Source organism: Pecten maximus, chromosome 3 (genome assembly GCF_902652985.1).
Source record: "Pecten maximus chromosome 3, xPecMax1.1, whole genome shotgun sequence".
Taxonomy (NCBI): Eukaryota; Metazoa; Mollusca; class Bivalvia; order Pectinida; family Pectinidae; genus Pecten; species Pecten maximus.
The window spans coordinates 39,469,412-39,492,689 of record NC_047017.1 but is presented as its reverse complement, the minus strand read 5'-3'; the positions used below and the strand labels follow the sequence as shown (position 1 = coordinate 39,492,689).

Sequence of the window (23,278 nt, the reverse complement as noted above, 5' to 3'; positions counted from 1 at the left end):
AGTGCCGATATGTTCAGTATTACAAACGGAATTTAGCTCTTAAAAAATGTCGGCGTTTGCCACCGATCGACGAAAATTATACTTCGAGTTATTCGAACATTTCAAGTAGGATTTTTATTGTTGGGACCAAATTTTTACTTCGTATTATCCGAGTTTTTCGAGTTATCCGAATTCGAATTTTCCGAGTATTTTTTACTAAGATGAAGAGAGAATTCGGCCGGGACCGGCGAGGTACTTCGAGTTAAGCGGGGTATTCGAGTTATCCGAGTTCGAGTTAACGAAGTTCCACTGTATGTGATTTTGTTGCAGTAATTTCATTTGATCAGACGGTTCTAAAAACCATTCCATCTTAATTACAAGAGTAAAATTCCTATTTGATATGTAACTGATTACAAAGCATGTTTACAGGGTAATACTGTAAAAGTACACCAATTAATGATCCTTACCAGTGATATTAATGTCTTCCTGGTCGTCCTCTGATGCTAGTCCAGCCAGTTTACTGAGGCTCAGCAAGGTCTGAAAAATCACATAAAAACACAATACATGTATATTATCAAAAGTATACCAGCTTACATAATAACCTTACAAAGGAATAATCTAAACAAAAGTAATTATTTTTACAATTCTGTATAAATTGAACAGAATAAAAAAAATTGGAAAAAAAAAAAAAAAAAAAAAAAGTCACTCACCTTTTTCTTAGACAGTGAGGTTGTTTCCATCCTTGAAAGTTCTAACAAGGATTCATGAGCCTAAAAAACAAAATTGGAAGGATAAATTTTGTGGGCACTACATTTTACAGGGTGGTACATGATTATACAATGAGCCACAATACAATGAGAAATATTGATGATGATTGAGACTAGGGGAGTATGTAAAATCCTTTTAGGCAGTCAACCACCACGTATTATCCAACTAGGTGTAAGTACATGCTCTAAAACAAAACCTATCATATTTTTGACAAATCACTTACTCTCTGGATTTATCTTGTAATAGTACATGTTAGCATCTATTACATTATTATTATTAAGATTATAAAGATATATACTTCATGTGTGTGGTTTATTTTTCATTTCAAATATAACATTATGTACTGGCTAAGTTTTATATTTTCCTTTTGTACCTGTTTCTATGTAAATGTTGTCATGTCAATTTCAATGTGTACGTGTGTTATTGTGTATATGCGTCTTTACAGACTCATTGTAAACTAGACAAAGTCTAAATATGTAGTGCTGTCTAAATAAAAGAAATTATTATCATCAGCATGCGAAATCATGTGAAATGGATTGATAGATTATCCTCCTGTGTATTCCTAGCATGTGTGTACCCCACATGTATGTACATTACCCATTTTACACTTATTGTGTAACAGTCTCCTGTGTAGTCCGAATGGGTGTAATGCTACATGTGTAATCCGCCTGTGTGTAACCCTTCAATGTGTAGTCCGACTGTGTGACACTGTACATGTGTAGTCCGACTGTGTGTAACCCTACATGTGTAGTCCGACTGTGTGTAACCCTACATGTGTAGTCGGACTGTGTGTAACCCTACATGTGTAGTCCGACTGTGTGTAACCCTACATGTGTAGTCTACCTGTGTGTAACCCTACATGTGTAGTCGGACTGTGTGTAACCCTACATGTGTAATCCGCCTGTGTTTAACCCTACAGGTGTAGTCCGACTGTGTGACACTGTACAAGTGTAGTCGGACTGTGTGTAACCCTACATGTGTAGTCGGACTGTGTGTAACCCTACATGTGTAGTCCACCTGTGTGTAACCCTACATGTGTAGTCGGACTGTGTGTAACCCTACAAGTGTAGTCCACCTGTGTGTAACCCTACATGTGTAGTCCACCTGTGTGTAACCCTACATGTGTAGTCGGACTGTGTGTAACCCTACATGTGTAGTCCGACTGTGTGTAACCCTACATGTGTAGTCCACCTGTGTGTAACCCTACATGTGTAGTCGGACTGTATGTAACCCTACATGTGTAGTCCGACTGTGTGTAACCCTACATGTGTAGTCCACCTGTGTGTAACCCTACATGTGTAGTCCACCTGTGTGTAACCCTACATGTGTAGTCCGACTGTGTGTAACCCTACATGTGTAGTCCGACTGTGTGTAACCCTACATGTGTAGTCCACCTGTGTGTAACCCTACATGTGTAGTCGGACTGTGTGTAACCCTACAAGTGTAGTCCGACTGTGTGTAACCCTTCGATGTGTAGTCGGACTGTGTGTAACCCTACATGTGTAGTCCGACTGTGTGTAACCCTACATGTGTAATCCGCCTGTGTTTAACCCTACAGGTGTAGTCCGACTGTGTGACACTGTACAAGTGTAGTCGGACTGTGTGTAACCCTTCGATGTGTAGTCGGACTGTGTGTAACCCTACATGTGTAGTCCGACTGTGTGTAACCCTACATGTGTAGTCCGACTGTGTGTAACCCTACAAGTGTAGTCCACCTGTGTGTAACCCTATATGTGTAATCCGCCTGTGTGTAACCCTACATGTGTATTCCACCTGTGTGTAACCCTACACGTGTAGTCCACCTGTGTGTAACCCTACATGTGTAGTCCACCTGTGTGTAACCCTACATGTGTAGTTCACCTGTGTGTAACCCTACATGTGTAGTCCACCTGTGTGTAACCCTACATGTGTAATCCGCCTGTGTGTAACCCTACATGTGTAGTCGGACTGTGTGTAACCCTACAAGTGTAGTCCACCTGTGTGTAACCCTACATGTGTAATCCGCCTGTGTGTAACCCTACATGTGTATTCCACCTGTGTGTAACCCTACACGTGTAGTCCACCTGTGTGTAACCCTACATGTGTAGTTCACCTGTGTGTAACCCTACATGTGTAGTCCACCTGTGTGTAACCCTACATGTGTAATCCGCCTGTGTGTAACCCTACATGTGTAGTCCGACTGTGTGTAACCCTACATGTGTAGTCCACCTGTGTGTAACCCTACATGTGTAGTCCGACTGTGTGTAACCCTACATGTGTAGTCGGACTGTGTGTAACCCTACATGTGTAGTCGGACTGTGTGTAACCCTACATGTGTAGTCCACCTGTGTGTAACCCTACATGTGTAGTCGGACTGTGTGTAACCCTACATGTGTAGTCCGCCTGTGTGTAACCCTACATGTGTAGTCCACCTGTGTGTAACCCTACATGTGTAGTCCACCTGTGTGTAACCCTACATGTGTAGTCGGACTGTGTGTAACCCTACATGTGTAGTCCGACTGTGTGTAACCCTACATGTGTAGTCCACCTGTGTGTAACCCTACATGTGTAGTCGGACTGTGTGTAACCCTACAAGTGTAGTCCGACTGTGTGTAACCCTTCGATGTGTAGTCGGACTGTGTGTAACCCTACATGTGTAGTCCGACTGTGTGTAACCCTACATGTGTAATCCGCCTGTGTTTAACCCTACAGGTGTAGTCCGACTGTGTGACACTGTACAAGTGTAGTCGGACTGTGTGTAACCCTTCGATGTGTAGTCGGACTGTGTGTAACCCTACATGTGTAGTCCGACTGTGTGTAACCCTACATGTGTAGTCCGACTGTGTGTAACCCTACAAGTGTAGTCCACCTGTGTGTAACCCTACATGTGTAATCCGCCTGTGTGTAACCCTACATGTGTATTCCACCTGTGTGTAACCCTACACGTGTAGTCCACCTGTGTGTAACCCTACATGTGTAGTCCACCTGTGTGTAATGCTACATGTGTAGTCCACCTGTGTGTAACCCTACATGTGTAGTTCACCTGTGTGTAACCCTACATGTGTAGTCCACCTGTGTGTAACCCTACATGTGTAATCCGCCTGTGTGTAACCCTACATGTGTAGTCCGACTGTGTGTAACCCTACAAGTGTAGTCCACCTGTGTGTAACCCTACATGTGTAATCCGCCTGTGTGTAACCCTACATGTGTATTCCACCTGTGTGTAACCCTACACGTGTAGTCCACCTGTGTGTAACCCTACATGTGTAGTTCACCTGTGTGTAACCCTACATGTGTAGTCCACCTGTGTGTAACCCTACATGTGTAATACGCCTGTGTGTAACCCTACATGTGTAGTCCGACTGTGTGTAACCCTACATGTGTAGTCCACCTGTGTGTAACCCTACATGTGTAGTCGGACTGTGTGTAACCCTACATGTGTAATCCGCCTGTGTTTAACCCTACAGGTGTAGTCCGACTGTGTGACACTGTACAAGTGTAGTCGGACTGTGTGTAACCCTTCGATGTGTAGTCGGACTGTGTGTAACCCTACCCTGTGTAGTTGGACTGTGTGTAACCCTACCCTGTGTAGTTGGACTGTGTGTAACCCTACATGTGTAGTCCACCTGTGTGTAACCCTACATGTGTAGTCGGACTGTGTGTAACCCTACATGTGTATTCCTTTTGTGTGTAACCCTACACGTGTAGTCCACCTGTGTGTAACCCTACATGTGTAGTCGGACTGTGTGTAACCCTACCCTGTGTAGTTGGACTGTGTGTAACCCTACCCTGTGCAGTTGGACTGTGTGTAACCCTACATGTGTAGTCCACCTGTGTGTAACCCTACATGTGTAGCCCACCCATGTACCAACATCCCATGTGTAGTCCATCCTTCAATGTTTCTGTGTGTTACCCACCTGTGTATAGTCACTGGTCTGTAGCTGGTGTAACCAGCTTAGATACTTGATGTCCTTGCTCTGTAAAAATTGTCCCAGTTCCAGGTGTCGATGAGCAGGCAGAGACAGCAGCTTCCCTAGTTTTCCTACGGTAGAAATGTCAGTAATATGTGAGAATGGAGATTTAAACAGAAAATATACAGCAATATCTAATGATTTCTTTTTTACTAACATAATATCAACTGAAACATTTAAAACCAAATTAGTATACAGTCATGTACATGGTAATATTGATAAATGGGGATTTTTTTTTAACAAAATGCTACTAAGTATAACAAAATTACATAACATTATGATAGTCAATCATGTTTCCAGATCGATATTGATATCAGCAACAGATGAAGGACAAACAATACCATAATACTACTGTCAAATTTTGATGTGTATATAAACCAATATAATTGACCTATCCAATACCTGGGTAGTATATAAAGGTTGAAGAATATCTTAATATATTGGGGTCTGAGGCAAATTACTGAAATTGCAGTTAATCTAAACCATTTTGGATTATGAGAGTACTGCAGAACCTTGTAGGGTAGGATAATATGATTTGTACATCATTTGTAAGGGAATTTACTACAATATTTAAAAAAATTTGGTTCAGGTGTTCTTGACAAAGATGTGAAAAATTGAATAGAGATGCATGACCAAGAGGTCACAGTAGACTTTATCTCAGGTGACACAACAAACAGGAAAACATACCTTCTTTCATATACCAAGCGTACAGAATATCAGCAAAACCCTTAAAAAAGATGGGAGAACTTTTTATATCAACACAACAGTAAACAAGGAAGTATACAAATCAGCATATACTTGAGATTTAAGTGTGATTACTTAGCTACAGTCAATCTAGCCATCACTTATAAAACTGTCCTGCTATCCTGTCCATCATTTCCTACTTTTTTATATTTTTACAGTTGTTCTAGTAATATAGCCTTCTTTCGCTGGAAATGAATATAGCTGGAGATAAATGATCTCTCGGTTATATATACATAAATCTTACCTTATCTGAAAACTGTGTGAGGTATCGCTCTATGCGATCAGCATTGTCCATCTGTTCACACAACTGAATAAGTATATCAAAATCGTAGTATTTCTCTGCGAGTGATGCAGCCAGCTCCATGTGATCCTTCTCCACTGAAATAATCACACTTGTGTCAGATAGGAATGCCTAGCTCTCAACGAGGCATAGTTGTGTCAGAGAAGGGAGCCAAGCCCTTAAAGAGGAGGAAGGAGTGTGTTCTGACATGATATTAATATTTACATCACCCATAATTTAGACTTTAGACTTTTTTACAATAATATACCTAGGACAAATATGACAACATATTTGACATGAAGCTTTTACATGCATATTCTCAAGAGAAATTTCATATTTTAATCTATGTTTCATCAAATATTCTTGTTATCAAACCCTGTACGGAGCAATTTTTCATGCACTAGATTCTCCAGACAGGCACTGAATTATTTAAAATCTTAACAACAGATTCCTGCAGGATTTTCAATTCTTAAAATAATTTCTTGCATTAGAAGGATGAATTGTGATAAATTTTGCACTAAACTATACAGCTCAGACATGAATTTTTTTTTTACCGATACATGAGTTGATATTGATATTTAAGAGAAATATAATTCTAATTATTGGAAGAGAATTCCAAAGTATATATACATGCACGTCTCGGGTTCATCTTTGTTTACCTTCTAACAACAAAACCTGCATTTATTTAACCAGTAAGTAGAAATGGGTAATAATGACTGTATGGTAAAATATTCTCTTAATTCATCTATAATTTCGACAATCATTTTAAAATGAAATTTGACGGATTATATATGTATATCTTAGTTCTAAAAAAAGACTCATTAGTTACATAGTGGGGTGATGAGCTGCTGTCGACAGAGCTGGTACTTCCTGTCAAGTTCGCGGTAGTGACCTGACCGATCTTGTTGGTGGTGTAATGACTCTAGTTGTGTGCTGAAGCCTTCCAGTACGATGTCTGCAAGCTGTGCCAACTGCTGACAGAACAGTGACAATGTGTCTGCATCTGTCACCTCTGGCATGGTCCCGTCCAGGGTCACTGCATACTGTAACCACATACAGGTCATAGTTTATACCTAAAATATCACCTCTGTGAAAATAATTGACCATGCAGCATTTCATTTTAATGGTCCTGTAAAAAAACAAATTGCAGATACTGTTAGATAAGACTTTTTGTTGTTAACAAGCATGCTGGGTATTGCTAAAGCAATAAATGTCCCCTTACCGGCCCCAACTAAAAATAGTACCAGTGACCTTGACCCATAAACCATGAAACTCGAATTTGATCTGTAGCTACTCATACTGAAGTTAAATACCAACATATCTTGAAACATGGCTGAGAAAAGTGTGGAAAACTGAGTGGATGGACTGACAGATGGACTGAACAGATAGAAGAAAGTGGACTAATAAAAGAATAAGTTATCAAGAGAGAAATACTGACCTGTTTGAGGAGAATATTACGGGCCCCTTTGTCCCCTTCCTGTGAAGTCCATGGTAGGAACTCCAGCTGCACGAGGGCTGCAGGGTCTAGATCCTCTCTGTAAACAGACATCTTGGCATGTCTGTGTTGCAGGGCCTTGTGGAGCATTGCCTGCAGTTAAAACCAAGTGCTCAAATGCCTGACAACACGTTTTTAAAGACACAACACCCATCAATTTTAAATTTTAGCTGAACTCCATCATTTACAGTTTGCGTATTTTCTTCTAGACCATAGACTCAAGCATAATAAATACCTCAATCAGGACACTCTTCGCACCGCTTTTTATTTTCAGCCAAAAACTTAACCATATACTAGTTAAATATTTGTTTCTTAACTGTCATATGTAATGATTTTTCTAAATACAGGTGAACCATTCATCATTTTGTTGTTGTTGTTGTCGTCTTGTTCTCATTTGGTTTGGTTTTAGTGGGTGTCCTCATTAAAGTATCTAGTGAATTCAGCAATGATATATCAAATATGAAAAGTGCCTGTTATATAATTATGTATTTTTTCGAAGAAATGAATTTCCTTAAACTGTTTAAAGTCTCCCTGTTCATTGTTGCCCTCATGTATCTGAAGGCAATCCCACTGGACATTTGTCAAAATGAGTTATGTTCCCTGATCTACATAGGCTGATGGATAGTTTAATCTTGATTTGTAAGACTGTACAGTGATAAGTTATACTTTGGTCTTCATGCATCTACTACCACAGTTAAACCTAAATCCTTTTACATTATACTTTGATTCAGTATATTATTTTACAGGCAATCTATCATTATTTTATTTTTTAGTACAATCATCAATAGAAACAAAAATGAAAAAAAAAAAAAATTATCAACAAATTGTGATTGTTCTTTTTCAAGGTTTCAAATTCTCTTCATACAAACTGCAATTAAGATTTAATAAAGACAATTATAATAGAATATAATTTTTTTTTCTAGGTAACTTTCATACAAATGCAGTATAAAAAATTTCGATATCATTTCTTTTGTAACAGAACATAGCAACTTTTCCATCAGCATTATGCAAAATTATTACATGACTCAGAGGTTTGTTTGTTTTTGTTTAAGGTCCTAGTAACAGCCAGGGTCATTTAAGGATATGCCAGGTGTAGGTGGTGGAGGAAAGCCAGAGTACCCGTAGAAAAACCACCAGCCGACGGTCAGTACCTGGCAACTGCCCCACATAGGTTTTGAGCTCACAACCCAGAGGTGGAGAGCTTGTGATGAAGTGTCGGGACACCTTAACCACTCGGTCATCGCGGCCCCAAGACTCAATAGAAGTGAATCTAGTCAAAGTCTTCACATCTATTTTCATCATATATCTCACCTCCATGACTGCATTCACAGCAGCTACAACTGCTAGTATCTCCGGGGTAGACACATCGGCTGCCAGAACTTCCTCCTCATACTCGAGGAGGGCAGTCAGGATTTCATGTACCTTTGAAATCTACAGACACCATGATAATAATCATATTAAATGTTAATGTTGAAACAAGAAAAAGATCAAGATTTTGTTCTAGATCTTAAGATAAGAACAATACTATCAAAATAGGTATTGAAAGACTTAAACTAATCTTAGGAAATTTTCATAGTAGCGATCCTCAGGGTAAATGATACGAAATTGGATGCAAGATTCTGTTTATCAAATGACCAAGATTTTATAACACAGAAAACATGGTAGTTATATGATAAAATGTTGATCTTGATTAAATATGGAGCCAAAACATTTCAACTGCTTTATTTTTCCACTTGTGTGAGAGGAGAAACAGCTGTTGAATAACACATAAGACACTTATTTATAACAAACATACAGGGTATTGCTACAGCAATACATGTACCGTACCAACCCCCACTAAAAATAGTGACCTTGACCCAAAAACCAAAAAACTTAAACATTTCCAAGTTATTTTCATTTTCATTTAACAAAAATACATCAGGAACTTACCTCTCTGTAGAAAACATCCTGAGGAGACAATCCTTGTGACATGGAGGTAGCATCACGCCTCTCAAGTACCTTCCTAATGGCCGCATCAATCACGCCTGTGTACCTGTTAGAAAGGAATGTAAAATGTTCATGCTTATGAGGACTTGCTGAACACCATGTTAGATACATAAAACATGGCATGAAAAATCTCCAAGAACTAATGTCTGCCAAGTTTATGTGTGTAAGTAGTTCATCTACTAGGTTTCAGGAGGATACCAAGTGGTACACAGCGCCCTCTTAAATAAAAGTAAGCCAATCAAAATAAAGAGGGGCAACTCCTTAAGCCAGGTCTCAAACAGTATTATCTTCTACAGCTGGCTTCCAACATGTTTGGCCTAGAATGGTAGCTGTCAACAAGGAACAGCTTACATGGTGTACATGTAATTAGAAGTGACAATGTACGCCATTGTCAGCTGTGTCCTGATGACGGCTTGCCTTTAAGGTTGAAATATGTCACCAATCAGCTAGTACAGAAGAAAGTAAGATAAGTTTGGAAACCTTGCTTCAGGAGTTGCTCCTCTTCTTTTTTTATTTATCATGTTGATAGCTACAGATTCTCTGTCTGTAGTAAAACAAATACAGAAATAACTCAAGGTTATAAATCTAACAAACACCACACCAATCTCCGAGTTGTATTGAAGTCAGTAGAGGAAACAAGTGATAGGTTTTTAGATCCATTTATACACTGTTATCAAATTATAAAGAAATTAAGACAGAAATCATTTGGTCAATAAGATTAAAATAGTTGTAGTTTATATACTCAGAGTGCAGTTGTCGGAGGGCCATCGCTGCTGTCACCTTCTCTGCATGCTCACACAGAACATCATGTGTCAACATTGGATGGTCTCGAGATGTGACTGTGCTCAGCTGTATAAAACAATGGATAATTTTTAAGCATACAAACTTTATTTTTTTTAACAACAATTGTGAAACAAGCTATATTAACTTACATTAATCACGCTTAATGGCCCAGATGGAAGTGCGCGAGGGGTCTTACTGTGGGAGGAAACCGGAGTACCCGGGGAAAACCCACATGGCTGGGCAGGTGACCCCATACCTTTTCACGTCCGATCCGATCGGAGAATCAAACCCCAGCTGCCTAGGTGAAAGGCAAGTGTGTTACCACTGTGCCACCCGACCACCCTAATTTGTAATTAGTATGTACATAAGAAATACCTGCTACTAAAAACATTCCTGAAATCTTACTTTCTGAATACATTGAAAGTAAAGTTATTTCAGAAATCTACTTTTTGAACATCGATGTTAATGTATGCCACATAAAGGACAGGCCCTTTTATTCTTTACCGAGGCATGTCTGGAAGCGGCATAAAAACACTAGGTCTTTCATTATTTCATGTCTGGTCCAACAAGTTTAGCTGTTTGGATTGCGATAATTGAAAATGGCCCTGGTTTCCTTTTCATACAAGGCTAAAAAGTGAGTCTAGAAATATCTCTTTTAGTTGCAATGGTTTGTTGCATACAGAGCTAATCACCAAAATTGACACTTAAATGTGTAACATACGACAATAAAACAATTAAAAATGTCAAACAAATGATGTGATCAGTTTACAAACCCTCTTCCACAGGCCCACTTTCTTGAGAAAGCTGATAATGTAGTCATGAGCTTTAAGCTTGTCAGATAGCTGGTTCAGAATAATCAGTGATGTAGTGCTACTGCAGGGGTCTACAAAGTAAAGGAAACCCAATTTTACTCTCATAAACACTGCTACATGAGCTACACCTGGTATAAGGTAAAGACCAGGCCTATGCTTGGTGTGGATACCAGGCAAATCAATCATTAAACAAATCACTGATTCACAGATTATATACTAACTGCTACCTACCCTGTCTCGACTCCGCCCACCTTGGATCAGAGGCGGGGTAATCATCAATCAAATCACGACTGACAGCCACCACAACCTGATCCATGTCTGTGATGTTATTATCCGACAAGGGGAATAACTCATCCACGCCTGCCTGTGCCAGGTCCTGTGTATCAAAATTTATATTACTTATAGTTTACATAATAGGTTTTATTTAAAACATCTATGTAATATAAATCACCAGTATCTCTAATCCCTCTGTGACATATCTAAATCTGTAATTGACCTAACAGGAGTGACTTACCATATTACCCCTCATCGCTGACAGGAACGCTGCCTTTAGGCGCGACGTCTTGTCCTCGCTGAGACTCAGCTCATGGATCTGTGAAGAGCTAGCAGCTAGGGCAGACTGAAACCAATTAGTAAGGAAGATTAATCCAATATACACAGTGAGGTTACACAGCTAGGGCAGACAGAAACCAATTAGTAAGGAATCTAATATACACAGTAAAGTTACACAGCTAGGGCAGACTGAAACCAATTAGTAAGGAAGATTAATCCAATATACACAGTGAGGTAACACAGCTATGGCAGATTGAAACCAATTAGTAAGGAATCTAATATACACAGTGAGGTTACACAGCTAGGGCAGACTGAAACCAATTAGTAAGGAATCTAATATACACAGTGAGGTTACACAGCTAGGGCAGACAGAAACCAATTAGTAAGGAATCTAATATACACAGTAAAGCTACACAGCTAGGGCAGATAGAAACCAATCAGTAAGGAATCTAATATACACAGTGAGGTAACACAGCTAGGGCAGACAGAAACCAATTAGTAAGGAATCTAATATACACAGTGAGGTAACACAGCTAGGGCAGACAGAAACCAATTAGTAAGGAAGATTAATCCAATATACACAGTGAGGTTATACAGCTAGGGCAGACTGAAACCAATTAGTAAGGAAGATTAATCCAATATACACAGTGAGGTTACACAGCTAGGGCAGACTGAAACCAATTAGTAAGGAAGATTAATCCAATATACACAGTGAGGTTACACAGCTAGGGCAGACTGAAACCAATTAGTAAGGAAGATTAATCCAATATACACCTTGAGGTAACACAGCTAGGGGAGACTGAAACCAATTAGTAAGGAAGATTAATCCAATATACACCTTGAGGTAACACAGCTAGGGGAGACTGAAACCAATTAGTAAGGAAGATAAATCCAATATACACAGTGAGGTTACACAGCTAGGGCAGACTGAAACCAATTAGTAAGGAAGATTAATCCAATATACACCTTGAGGTAACACAGCTAGGGGAGACTGAAACCAATTAGTAAGGAAGATAAATCCAATATACACAGTGAGGTTACACAGCTAGGGCAGACTGAAACCAATTAGTAAGGAAGATAAATCCAATATACACAGTGAGGTAACACAGCTAGGGCAGACAGAAACCAAATAGCAAGAAGCTTCCTCTAGAAAACCTTGCCATGTTGTTCTAGGACTGGTATAAGAGTGCAATATATTTCTTTATAACAATAGTTACCATGTCAGCTTTTGAAATGTTTGGATAGTCCATCGTTGTATCAACAAGTAAACTGAAACAAGAGAAGTTTAGTGTTACAAATGGGTAGATTAAATAATGATAAAAGTTAAATGTTTTTGTAAGTTTAGTTATGTATTTTTAAAAATCAAATAAAACCTAGGCCATCATTAAAAAATTGTTTGTTTGTGGTTACCCGACCCACATTTTTTTCACTGGGTAGGTAGGTAGGTATTTTTTTTTTTTTTTTTAATACATGTCTGATCTTATATGTTTATATATGAATTCAGTTTAATAAGAAAAAGAACTTTCAAACTGGTTAATCATCCAACAACATAACAACTCTCATTTGTTTGAAAAGAAATAAAAAAGCACAATTTGAAATCGGTTAAAACAGCACACCCAATGAACATTTTATGTTTTCAATGTTACATATTTTTGTATACCACTTCCCCCATGACTGAATTAATATTTTGATATTTTACAAAATTAATTTTTTTTTTCAAATGTGTATAACTTAAAAAATATGGGAATAAAACTTGTATAAAAAATGTTTGTTGTTATCTCTAGTTTGAATATATGTTGTCAATTGTGTCTTCAGCATTTTAATCAACAGGTGCAAATGATGATAAAAAACAAATATTTGCAATTTAAAAGCAAGAAAGATGATTTTGTTACTAGATTTGTCAACTATTATGAGTGGCATATTGATACTGGATAAAATATATTTCGATGAAGAAATCAGTGTCTCAAAATTTTTAATTCGATAGAGATGTATTTGACCTCACCTGTGTAACTTTTTTATGAGTGAAACAGACATCGTTTCTCCGTCTGCCAGGAATGGCTGTGCAGACTAGAGATCAAAGAGACATCAGAAGCTGTGTACCGATATAAATTGATTGATCTCATCAAAGCCAAACTTTTAGAAATATTTTATATTAATGATATCTACTTTTCAACACCTAAAACACTTTTATTTGAAGATTGCATCAAGCGGTTCTATCTTCACAGCCGAAGAAAATTTTTATACCGCCATTGATCCGCTCCGTGTCGATATCTATCTTGAGATGGATTAAATGTAACTATATATCTGCCAGGCAAATAACCTCTGCTAAATAAACTTTGTCTTCCCTAATTCTGTCTAACAACAAAATCATTGTATTCATCAAAGTCTGTCTCGCTGCCGAACACGTTTTGAAAGAATGTTTACATCGTCCGCCATGATTGATCGATGCTTCACTCTCGCCGAGGAAACCCTCATTATTATTGAAAAATGACATCAGTAACTTTCCCAAACTAACCAATCGCTGTTGGAATTATATTTTGATATCACAGGGAATCACCATAATACGTTTTTTGATTGGTTGGTTAAGCTAGCTATATTTATTTGAAACACTCATCGTTGTCTCAAATGGTTAAGACCCGAGAGAATCCGCAAGTATTGAATATGAAGGTAACTCCCGAGAGCATTCAAAGTATTTTGTATGCTGTCGGTGCGTTCGTTACAAGGCACATTCATATTGGTGTTACCGCTGGGGGAAGCAGCAGGTAAAAAAAACAAGAGATCCCAGAGGGATCTTGGCGCCCACCATTGAATGATCTTTATAGGTTCCATGTCAGATTGATCTTTTCTCTACTTTTCCCTTCTTCTAAGTCTTACTAATCTGTGTAAATTCAGAAACAGCCCTCTAGATCTAGTACTTTTCAAACAAGGGGAACCTATATATAAAATTTAAGATTTAGCGATAATGGCTGTCTGTCGGCCATGTTGTTTTCCGATTGGTCCCAAAATGCAATACCAGGGACCAAGGGGAACCTACATATGAAATTTGAGAAAGATCCCTTGTGTACCTTCTGTACAATAGCGATAACAAACTTCAATTTTCAAAATACAAGATGGCTGCCTGTCAGCCAGGTTGTTTTCTGACTGGTCTCAAAATCCAATATGTATAACTAGACACAGAGGGCAACCTACAAATGAAATTCAGAAAGATCCTTTCAGCAATTTCTGATAAATAGCGATAACAATCTTCAATTGTCAAAATCCAAGATGGCTGCCTGTCGGCCATGTTGTTTTTCGATTGGTCTCAAAATGCAATATGCATAACTACGCACTGAGGGAAACCTACATATGAAATTTGAGAAAGATCCCTTCAGTACTTTCTGAGAAATAGCGATAACAAACGTCAATTGTCAAAATCCAAGATGACTGCCTGTCGGCCATGTTGTTTTCCGAAAAGTCTCAAAATGCAATATGCATAACTAGGCACAGAGGGGAACCTACATATGAAATTTCAGAAAGATCCCTTCAGTACTTTCTGAGAAATAGCGATAACAAACTTCAATTGTCAAAATCCAAGATGGCTGCCTGTCGGCCATGCTGTTTTCAGATTAGTCTCAAAATGCAATATGCATAACTAGGCACCGAGGGAAACCTACATATGAAATTTCAGAAAGATCCCTTCATAAGTATCTGAGAAATAGCGATAACAAACTTCAATTGTCAAAATCCAAGATGGCTGCCTGTCGGCCATGTTGTTTTCCAATTGGTCTCAAAACGCAATATGCATAACTAGGCACCAAGAGGAACCTTTATATGAAATTTCAGAAAGATCCCTTCATAAGTTTCTGAGAAATAGCGATAACAAACTTCAATTGTCAAAATCCAAGATGGCTACCTGTCGGCCATGTTGTTTTCCGATTGGTCTCAAAATGCAATATGCATAACTAGGCACCAAGGGGAATCTACATATGAAATTTCAGAAAGATCCCTTCAGTACTTTCTCAGAAATAGCGATAACAAACTTCAATTGTCAAAATCCAAGATGGCTGCCTGTCGGCCATGTTGTTTTCCGATTGGTCTCAAAATGCAATATGCATAACTAGGCACCAAGGGAAGCCTACATATGAAATTTAAGAAAGATCCCTTCAGTACTTTCTCAGAAATAGCGATAACAAACTTCAATTATCAAAATCCAAGATGGCTGCCTGTCGGCCATGTTGTTTTCCGATTGGTCTCAAAATGCAATATGCATAACAAGGCACCAAGGGAAGCCTACATATGAAATTTGAGAAAGATCCCTTCAGTACTTTCTCAGAAATAGCGATAACAAACTTCAATTGTCAAAATCCAAGATGGCTGCCTGTCGGCCATGTTGTTTTCCGATTGGTCTCAAAATGCAATATGCATAACTAGGCACCAAGGGGAACCCACATATGAAATTTGGGAAAGATCCCTTCAGTACTCTCTGAGGATTAGCGATAACAAGAATTGTTTACGGACGGACGGACGGAGGGACGGACGGATGGAGGGACGGACGACGGACCACGGACCACGGACGCAGGGCGATTTGAATAGCCCACCATCTGATGATGGTGGGCTAAAAAAAAAATAGCAAAGGTCCAAAAAATTGTTTGAGTCGCAGCTATTTTAGTGAGTCGGTTGGGTAACCACAAACAAACAATTTTTTAATGATGGCCCTATAGCATGACTGAGGTATATACCACTCTATCTGTTACTAATCTTAATTTCAAAATAATTTCATGATAAAACATAATATAGAAGGAGACAAGCAATACTACAATGTTATCAACCTCCTATATATCATGGCTGACTGTGGTAGTAATGTAGATGTACCTGGTAGAGACCTACTCACCTGGTATTCTGTTTGTTGGAAGGAGTGAAACAGAACATTCCTACACTGCTAGAGAAAAACACTCCAGCTCCATCACTGTTTCCTGTTTAATAAAACATACTTTTTGTTTAGATCGGTAAACAACAATGGAGAGTTGAATACTCATTTTTGTGCCAGTCAATGTAGTGTATTTTTATCAAGTAAATGACTACGAGTAGTAGCTTAAAATATTGTGTGAATGATCAAATACACATGGGTATTTTGGAGAACACTGTTCATCAAGACACACTTCTTTAAAAGCATGTTATTATCAAACTGCACACTTCCATATTTCAATTATCTCGTGATGAAGTCTACAATACTCTTTTAATCTGCAAAATTAATAACACAATGTTTTTGAGAATAAAGATTATTCCTTCTTTACTCACCAGCTCCAATGATCATTCCACCTGGTGAATGAAACTCAGTGACTTCGGAGGACTCTCCTAAAATATTAAACATACATGTTTAGAGTCACACTGGAATTTGTCCATAGTTTAGAATACTTTACCAAAGTTATGTTTCTGTCTGGTAAAAAAGGCCAGTATGTCACATAAACTATCACATACCTGAAAATCAAGCTTGTGTTTATAAAGTATGATCTATGTAGTAAGCGTACAGTGGTGTAAAATGAAATGACCTACCTGATTTAAACAGGACTCGTTCATCATCATACACATAGGAAACACCAGAACTGGGATCAGGCACCAGCAGTTTCAGGTTCTGTAGCTTTAGCTCCATTTCCTCCTACAACACAGACAGTTACATATACTCCTACAAAATCCTACTTTGGAGAGAGAACATTCAATAAACTCCTACAAAATCCTACCTTGGGGAGGGGACATTGACTAAACTCCTACAAAATCCTACTTTGGAGAGAGGACATTCACTAAACTCCTACAAAATCCTACTTTGGTGCGATGGACATTCACTCAATGGACATTCATCAAATTACATTGTTCTTGTGGAAAAATTTTTACCATTCTGAAAAAGTTAGCATTTGTGATTTTTCTCACTTTTTAGTCTCTGTGTTTCATTCACACTTACTGTGTAGTTTGCCTTGTGGTCTAGGACGAGTAATTCTTCAAATCCTACTGGTGTTCCATTGATGTCTGTATCTATGGTAGCTGTAACACATACCATAAATATTCAGTCAGCTACTGCTATTGCACAATTAAAATTATAATGACTATACAGACAAACCTTCAAATATTCAAAGTGAAAACACAAAAATATGACCTCTTAATTTCAACTTCAGTAAATATGTAATAAACGATAATATTTCATTATTTGAATGTTCATATTTTACAAATAAAAATAAATATATCTTAATAAATTCATAAAGTTAAAACGTGAACAAATTATAATAATTTATTTTTGAAAAATACCAAGAAATACAGACTATGCCTTGGCTTATGTATATCCAGAACACTTTTACCACACTGAGTGTTGTTACTGTATTCATCCTGCAATAAGCCATGGATACCAGCACAAACATCTGACACAACATAAGGGGCCAACACAGACATCTGACATAAAAAAGGGGCCAACACAGACATCTGACACAGAACTAGGGGCCAACACAGACATCTGACACAACATAAGGGGCCAACACAGACATCTGACACAACATAAGGGGCCAACACAGACATCTGTCACAGATTAGGGGCCAACACAGACATCTGACACAAAATAAGGGGCCAACAGACATCTGACACAGAATTAGGGACCAACAGACATCTGACAGAGAATCAGGGGCCAACACAGACATCTGTCACAGAATTAGGGGCCAACACAAACATCTGACATAAAATTAGGGGCCAACACAGACTTATTAGTATATCATTGTTAGCAATAATATCACCTAAACAGAAATATAGGGGTTGGCTTACTAGGCATGAGCTTATTGTTAGATAAATACAGTATTTACAACACATACCGAGTACGAAGTACACTGTTAAAGACACCTCCATGTTGACACCAACCCCAAGGATCAAGACGCCGGATCTGTCGGATATAAATAGCAGCACATCACATTAAACAAAAAATTATCTTATGTCAAAAGGTATTTTCTAAAGCAGATTCCTATCAACCAAAAAAAAAAAAAATGATCAAAAATATTATAAAGGAATTATAAAAGCAATCAAATTCATTGATTTTATATCCCTCAATTGAAGTTTCCAAGTACATGTACAAGTAATCTAATCAATGTAAAAGGCAGGAATATATTTAAAAAATATTTGTCTGTAAAACATACCTGAAAAAATTCTGATCTTATAAACAATTGTTGGGTAATTATTTTTGTGCTACAAAATGTATATAATATTTAATGACTGTGAACTCAAATCCTCCGCAAATAGTACCAAAAATACAGTATATTTGAAAGTCACATGAAAATATCATGATGTTTTTACATAACAGCTGTTTAATATTCGACCCTCAAAACAATGGACGATTTCCCACTTTCTAAAACTTTATCTTTGTCAATTACCAGTCTTTCTAATTCAGTTAATTTGAACGCTGTTAAAGCCAGGAAATAAAACCTTTGGTCTCCTAACACTATCACTAGCATTAGCAGCCTGTACCTTGTGATCTGCATGTCAATTAGCCATGTCTTCAGCTGAGTAAGGTGTAGGGAGTCCTGGTCCTACAAACATATAACACTCACTGGTGTCCAATAGTAAAACAGACAAACAACTTAATGTTTTAGGAATGTTACAACAACCAGTTATTTTGGTCCTAATGACCTATATAGTGTTGATGGGTCTTTAAAAGTCAGAACTAAATACTATAACCAGGAACATAATATATGTACATGGCTTGAGCTGTATTGAGAAGTGTGACAGACCAAAGTTACTCATAGAAAGTTATATTTAAAAAAAAATAGTTGCGCATCAAATATTTTTCCTTTATGTTATAAGTTCTTGTCAACATTAATATTAAAGAAGTTATTAAGATGTGTCGGAACTTACCCAAACTTTGCGAGCCAATGCTTCTCTGAACATCCTGTCCACGTCTATCTGGTAAAACAACTGAAAAAGCCACAGGCAGTACTTCAGTAAACTCTAAAACATGTTTTATTTTCAAATTGTTGGTATCATTCCATATTAATTACCAGGTAACCAATACACATAGCTGACATTTGAAAAGAAATAAACTAAACAAATACACCTTTTCTTACTAACACAATAACATGCCCTCAGAACACTGCTCAGTGAGTACAGAATTTCTGTATCATTAACAAGAATATATCATTCCATATTTATAACTTTCCTAGTAAATCAACTGTACATAAAAATCAAACCTTCTCTGTATTCCCCTCGGAAACTGTCCACTTTTGTAGCTGAGTACCGGTCAACACAAAAAATGGCCTCTCTTCCTCTTCCTCACTACCAGGTACAATGGCCTGCAATGTCTGTAGGAAGACAAACAAATTACATGATTGTCAAAAAAAACTATTTGTAAATTACAGATAGTAGGTGTCATAGTTTTACATTGAAGAGTTTAACAATGAAAATTCCAAAATGCCTTGAAATCTTTAATAAAACAACTTACTGCGCCTGAAGGTTGCATTGGAGATGCCCCAAAGATGAAGGAAGACATTCTGCGACCAATACCAGCAAACATTCCCTGGGATGCTGTCAGTGGGTAACACCCAGGACCAGTCTGGAAATAGGTGTTTCAGTCAGTTTTGCTAATTTCTTCAAAAGAGAAGAGCAGCTACCCATGAAGCAAGGTTTCCAAACAGCATAACCTGGCTTCAGGAGTTGCTCTTCTTCTTTTTTTTATTTGCTTAGTTTTATTTTAGAGGGCTTTGTATACCACTAGGAGTCCTCCTAGATGAACTATTATACACATATGAACTTGGCAGGACATTGGTTCTTTGGGGATTTTCTTTCCTCATTTTGTTTTTATTTTCTAAATGATAAAATTTCATGTTAATCTTTCTTTATTTTTATATTAAAGTGAAATACAATTTGCATTAATTGCAAGAATCCAGGTAAGTTACTAAGCAAACTCCTAAAAGAAAATCCGATATTAATTTTAGTTTACATCAGAAGATGAATTTACATGCTGGTGTAAGGTTTGATGACTGTAAGGATACAACCAAGGTCAGACAGGAAACACTGTATTACACCATCATGGTGGAGATATATTGGTACAAACCTGGCCAGGAATGTGAGCCAGAAGTACAAGGGAGCTGGTGGTTGTGGCCAGAAGACATCCATAAGGCTGTGGAGATACAAACTGCATTTAGTAAAAGGTTCAGAGCATCAGCCTAAAGTTTGTTTTTCAATTTATTTATCGAGGAAAAATAATCCTAGACACCCAATGTAGAAGAGAATTTATTACCTGGAAGTTAATAACGCAAGCACATTCCTCTCCTCGAAGTTCTGCACTGATTTCAGATGATGATCCTTCGTATGCCACATTGGCCCAGTAGCGTACAATACCCTCAGGTGATACGGCCACACAGGAAGCAGACTGAGCATCAGTAATACTGGGAACAACACACACACGATCTGCATTGTGGGCTAGATCACTGGGAGGGAGGGTCAACTCCTTACAGAACACACCCTACACACAGAAATTTTGTGAAACATTTCAACATGTTAATTTTAAGAGCAAAACATTTTGAAATTGACACTTTATCAAATGAAAATGGAGATTAGAATAAAGCTAAGCAGGATATTTTGCAAGTACAGGTTAATTATTGTATTAAACTATGACAGGCCTTACCCTGGCAGTATGTGACTGCTTATGGCGCCATATGAACAATTTTCTACCTCCCACCAGCCATGCCCATCCGGAAGGGTCAATCTTCACAGTAATTTCTGTGTGTCCTGAACATAAAAGTGTTAAATACATATAAGACTGACTCATTATACAAATAACAAAAGTTCATATTCATGTAAAACTGAAAGTGAATAAATATGTTCCTGCACTGGTAAATTCTCAACTTTTGGCATGCTGTGTAAACAAGTGTCCATTGAATGTGCACAACTACAGACCAATGGGAATCTACTCATCAAGTTTCAGAAATACTCTTCTGGCCCTATATGCAAGAAATACTGATAACAAAGTTCAATTATTGGAAATACAAGAAGGTTTCCTGTTTTCTGGATCAAACTTAAACTTGAACGGGCACAACTACAGACCAAGGGGAATCTAACTTTAATTTGTTGTTTTCATTCTCTGAATGAAAATTTTCCATTACTCAGAGAATACTTTTTACCTATTGGAATACGTTGATTGTGTCACAATCTTCATTGGCAGAATTTGTCGTTGAGAAGTGTTCAGCTCTGTGAAGTGTAACATGCAAATGGACAAAGGGAATCTACACATCAAGTTTCAGAAATATCTTTCTGGAACTTCTCAAGAAATAACCAAATTCAACTTTCAAAATCCAAGATGGCTGCTAGCTGCCTGTCAGATATTTTGTTATCCTGATCCTGACCATTGAAAAGGCACCAAGAGGGACACCTACACTTAAAGTTTGCAAAATTTTCTTCCCATAGTTCTGAAGAAATAGCGAAGTGATCACAAACCTTCAATGCCAAAATCCAAGATGGCCACCTGTCAGCACTTTTGTTTTTCTGATCAGTGCCAAAATCAAAAGAACACAATTAAGAACCAAGATGAACCTACACATAAAATTTGATCCTTTCAGTACTTCTCAAGAACTTTCATGACAGCCATTTTGAAATTCTGCTTTGTCAAAAAATCTAAAAAGGCACAACTAAGGACCAACGGGAGCCTTTTTGACATATGAAATTTGAGAAAACATAAAGTACTTGTCAAGAAATAACAATTTCATTATTTTCATTATCAAAATCCAAAATGGACAATAGTCATTTTGTTTTTCTGATCAGTCCAAAAACCAAAAGGAAACAACTAGAGACCAAGGATCTGGAGAACCTATGAAATTTAAGAAGGATTCATGTATTACTTATCAAGAAATAGCAATAACAATAGTTGTGTAAGGACTGAAGATACAGGGTGACTTGATCTACTGCTGGTGGTCTTAATATGCAAAATCCCAACATTGAAGTATTTCAGTAACATGTTGCTCAATCTTAACCTGCGGTTTATGAATTGGGAATCAATGTCAAATTTCTTGTTTGTATATGTAGTACATCCATATTCAAAAACTGACTGGCTTCCGATCAAAACATAAACAACTGCATGTTTAACTTCTTAAACTAGGGAACAGTTAACATATATCAAATAGTTTACATAGAATACAATATATGTTAATCCAAACCAATATCTATATTTTAATTGTACTTACTGTCAGCCAGTGATAGTGCCTCTGTAATGAGAACGGGAAGGGGAAGTCCATAGCTCTCAACTCTGTGGCCACCAGCCTCTTCAAGAATTTGGGATGTTTGTAAACTACGATTGCCTTGGCTTCTGTAAAAGCAAGTATTTTGTAACAAAGAAATAATGATAATAATCAAAGGATAAAGATGACCATAACAACGTCGTGCTGGGTGGATCAGCTTTAATCAAATAGTTCACTCGTTTTGACACATGATAAGTCACATTTTAGATCAATATTCAATGAATAAATTGGAAATGATGTTCGCAATCGTTACCTGTCTGACTCTAACGTTAAGGTACTGTATGGGGTACTCACTTGGGAGCATATATAGAAGTCCTTCCTTTTGGTGTATAACTGATATTTGAGACTCTTTTGCTTTGTGATCGTGTTGACTGTGGCGTAGGGGTGAAGGGCGACGCCCTAGAACGTGTTGTTGCTCCCCGTGGGGTGAACATTTCTCTTCTTTTGGTTTTGCCGGCAATATCTACTTCCGGTTTAGTAACACTAAAACGGAAACAAATAACGGGTATCTTTGAATCCGATAACAGCGCATATGATTAAATCGTTTCTTACTTTCTAACGAGACCATAATCTTATTCTATATAAAAACCTCACACATAAAATGTTATGGAAATAGCAGTTTTAATTGATTTTTTTTTTTATTTCTTTTTTTTGTGTGTATGAGAAACGAAGTATTACAATTAAATCATTTTCCG

General features: G+C 37.7%; 1 protein-coding gene across 1 annotated transcript in view; it reads right to left on the bottom strand.

The window, feature by feature from the left end:
* The window catches only part of LOC117324138 (nuclear pore complex protein Nup133-like), a 32,054-nt gene extending 8,971 nt beyond the window's left edge, over nt 1–23,083 (bottom strand). The window contains exons 1-28 of the mRNA XM_033879808.1: nt 22,878–23,083; nt 22,530–22,651; nt 20,978–21,081; nt 20,591–20,815; nt 20,405–20,470; nt 19,793–19,903; nt 19,542–19,652; nt 19,210–19,269; nt 18,823–18,884; nt 18,177–18,244; nt 17,285–17,364; nt 16,882–16,984; nt 16,627–16,683; nt 16,220–16,301; nt 12,567–12,618; nt 11,312–11,416; nt 11,029–11,173; nt 10,759–10,868; nt 9,945–10,051; nt 9,146–9,248; nt 8,528–8,647; nt 7,160–7,309; nt 6,551–6,764; nt 5,686–5,819; nt 5,385–5,424; nt 4,644–4,768; nt 690–749; nt 447–516 (exon numbers count right to left, since the gene is read on the bottom strand). Coding sequence (XP_033735699.1) covers nt 447–516; nt 690–749; nt 4,644–4,768; nt 5,385–5,424; nt 5,686–5,819; nt 6,551–6,764; nt 7,160–7,309; nt 8,528–8,647; nt 9,146–9,248; nt 9,945–10,051; nt 10,759–10,868; nt 11,029–11,173; nt 11,312–11,416; nt 12,567–12,618; nt 16,220–16,301; nt 16,627–16,683; nt 16,882–16,984; nt 17,285–17,364; nt 18,177–18,244; nt 18,823–18,884; nt 19,210–19,269; nt 19,542–19,652; nt 19,793–19,903; nt 20,405–20,470; nt 20,591–20,815; nt 20,978–21,081; nt 22,530–22,651; nt 22,878–23,017 — 2,926 coding nt within the window. The 5' untranslated portion in view covers nt 23,018–23,083. The remainder of the gene's footprint in view (nt 1–446; nt 517–689; nt 750–4,643; nt 4,769–5,384; nt 5,425–5,685; nt 5,820–6,550; nt 6,765–7,159; nt 7,310–8,527; nt 8,648–9,145; nt 9,249–9,944; nt 10,052–10,758; nt 10,869–11,028; nt 11,174–11,311; nt 11,417–12,566; nt 12,619–16,219; nt 16,302–16,626; nt 16,684–16,881; nt 16,985–17,284; nt 17,365–18,176; nt 18,245–18,822; nt 18,885–19,209; nt 19,270–19,541; nt 19,653–19,792; nt 19,904–20,404; nt 20,471–20,590; nt 20,816–20,977; nt 21,082–22,529; nt 22,652–22,877) is intronic.
* Nucleotides 23,084–23,278: the final 195 nt, after the last annotated feature.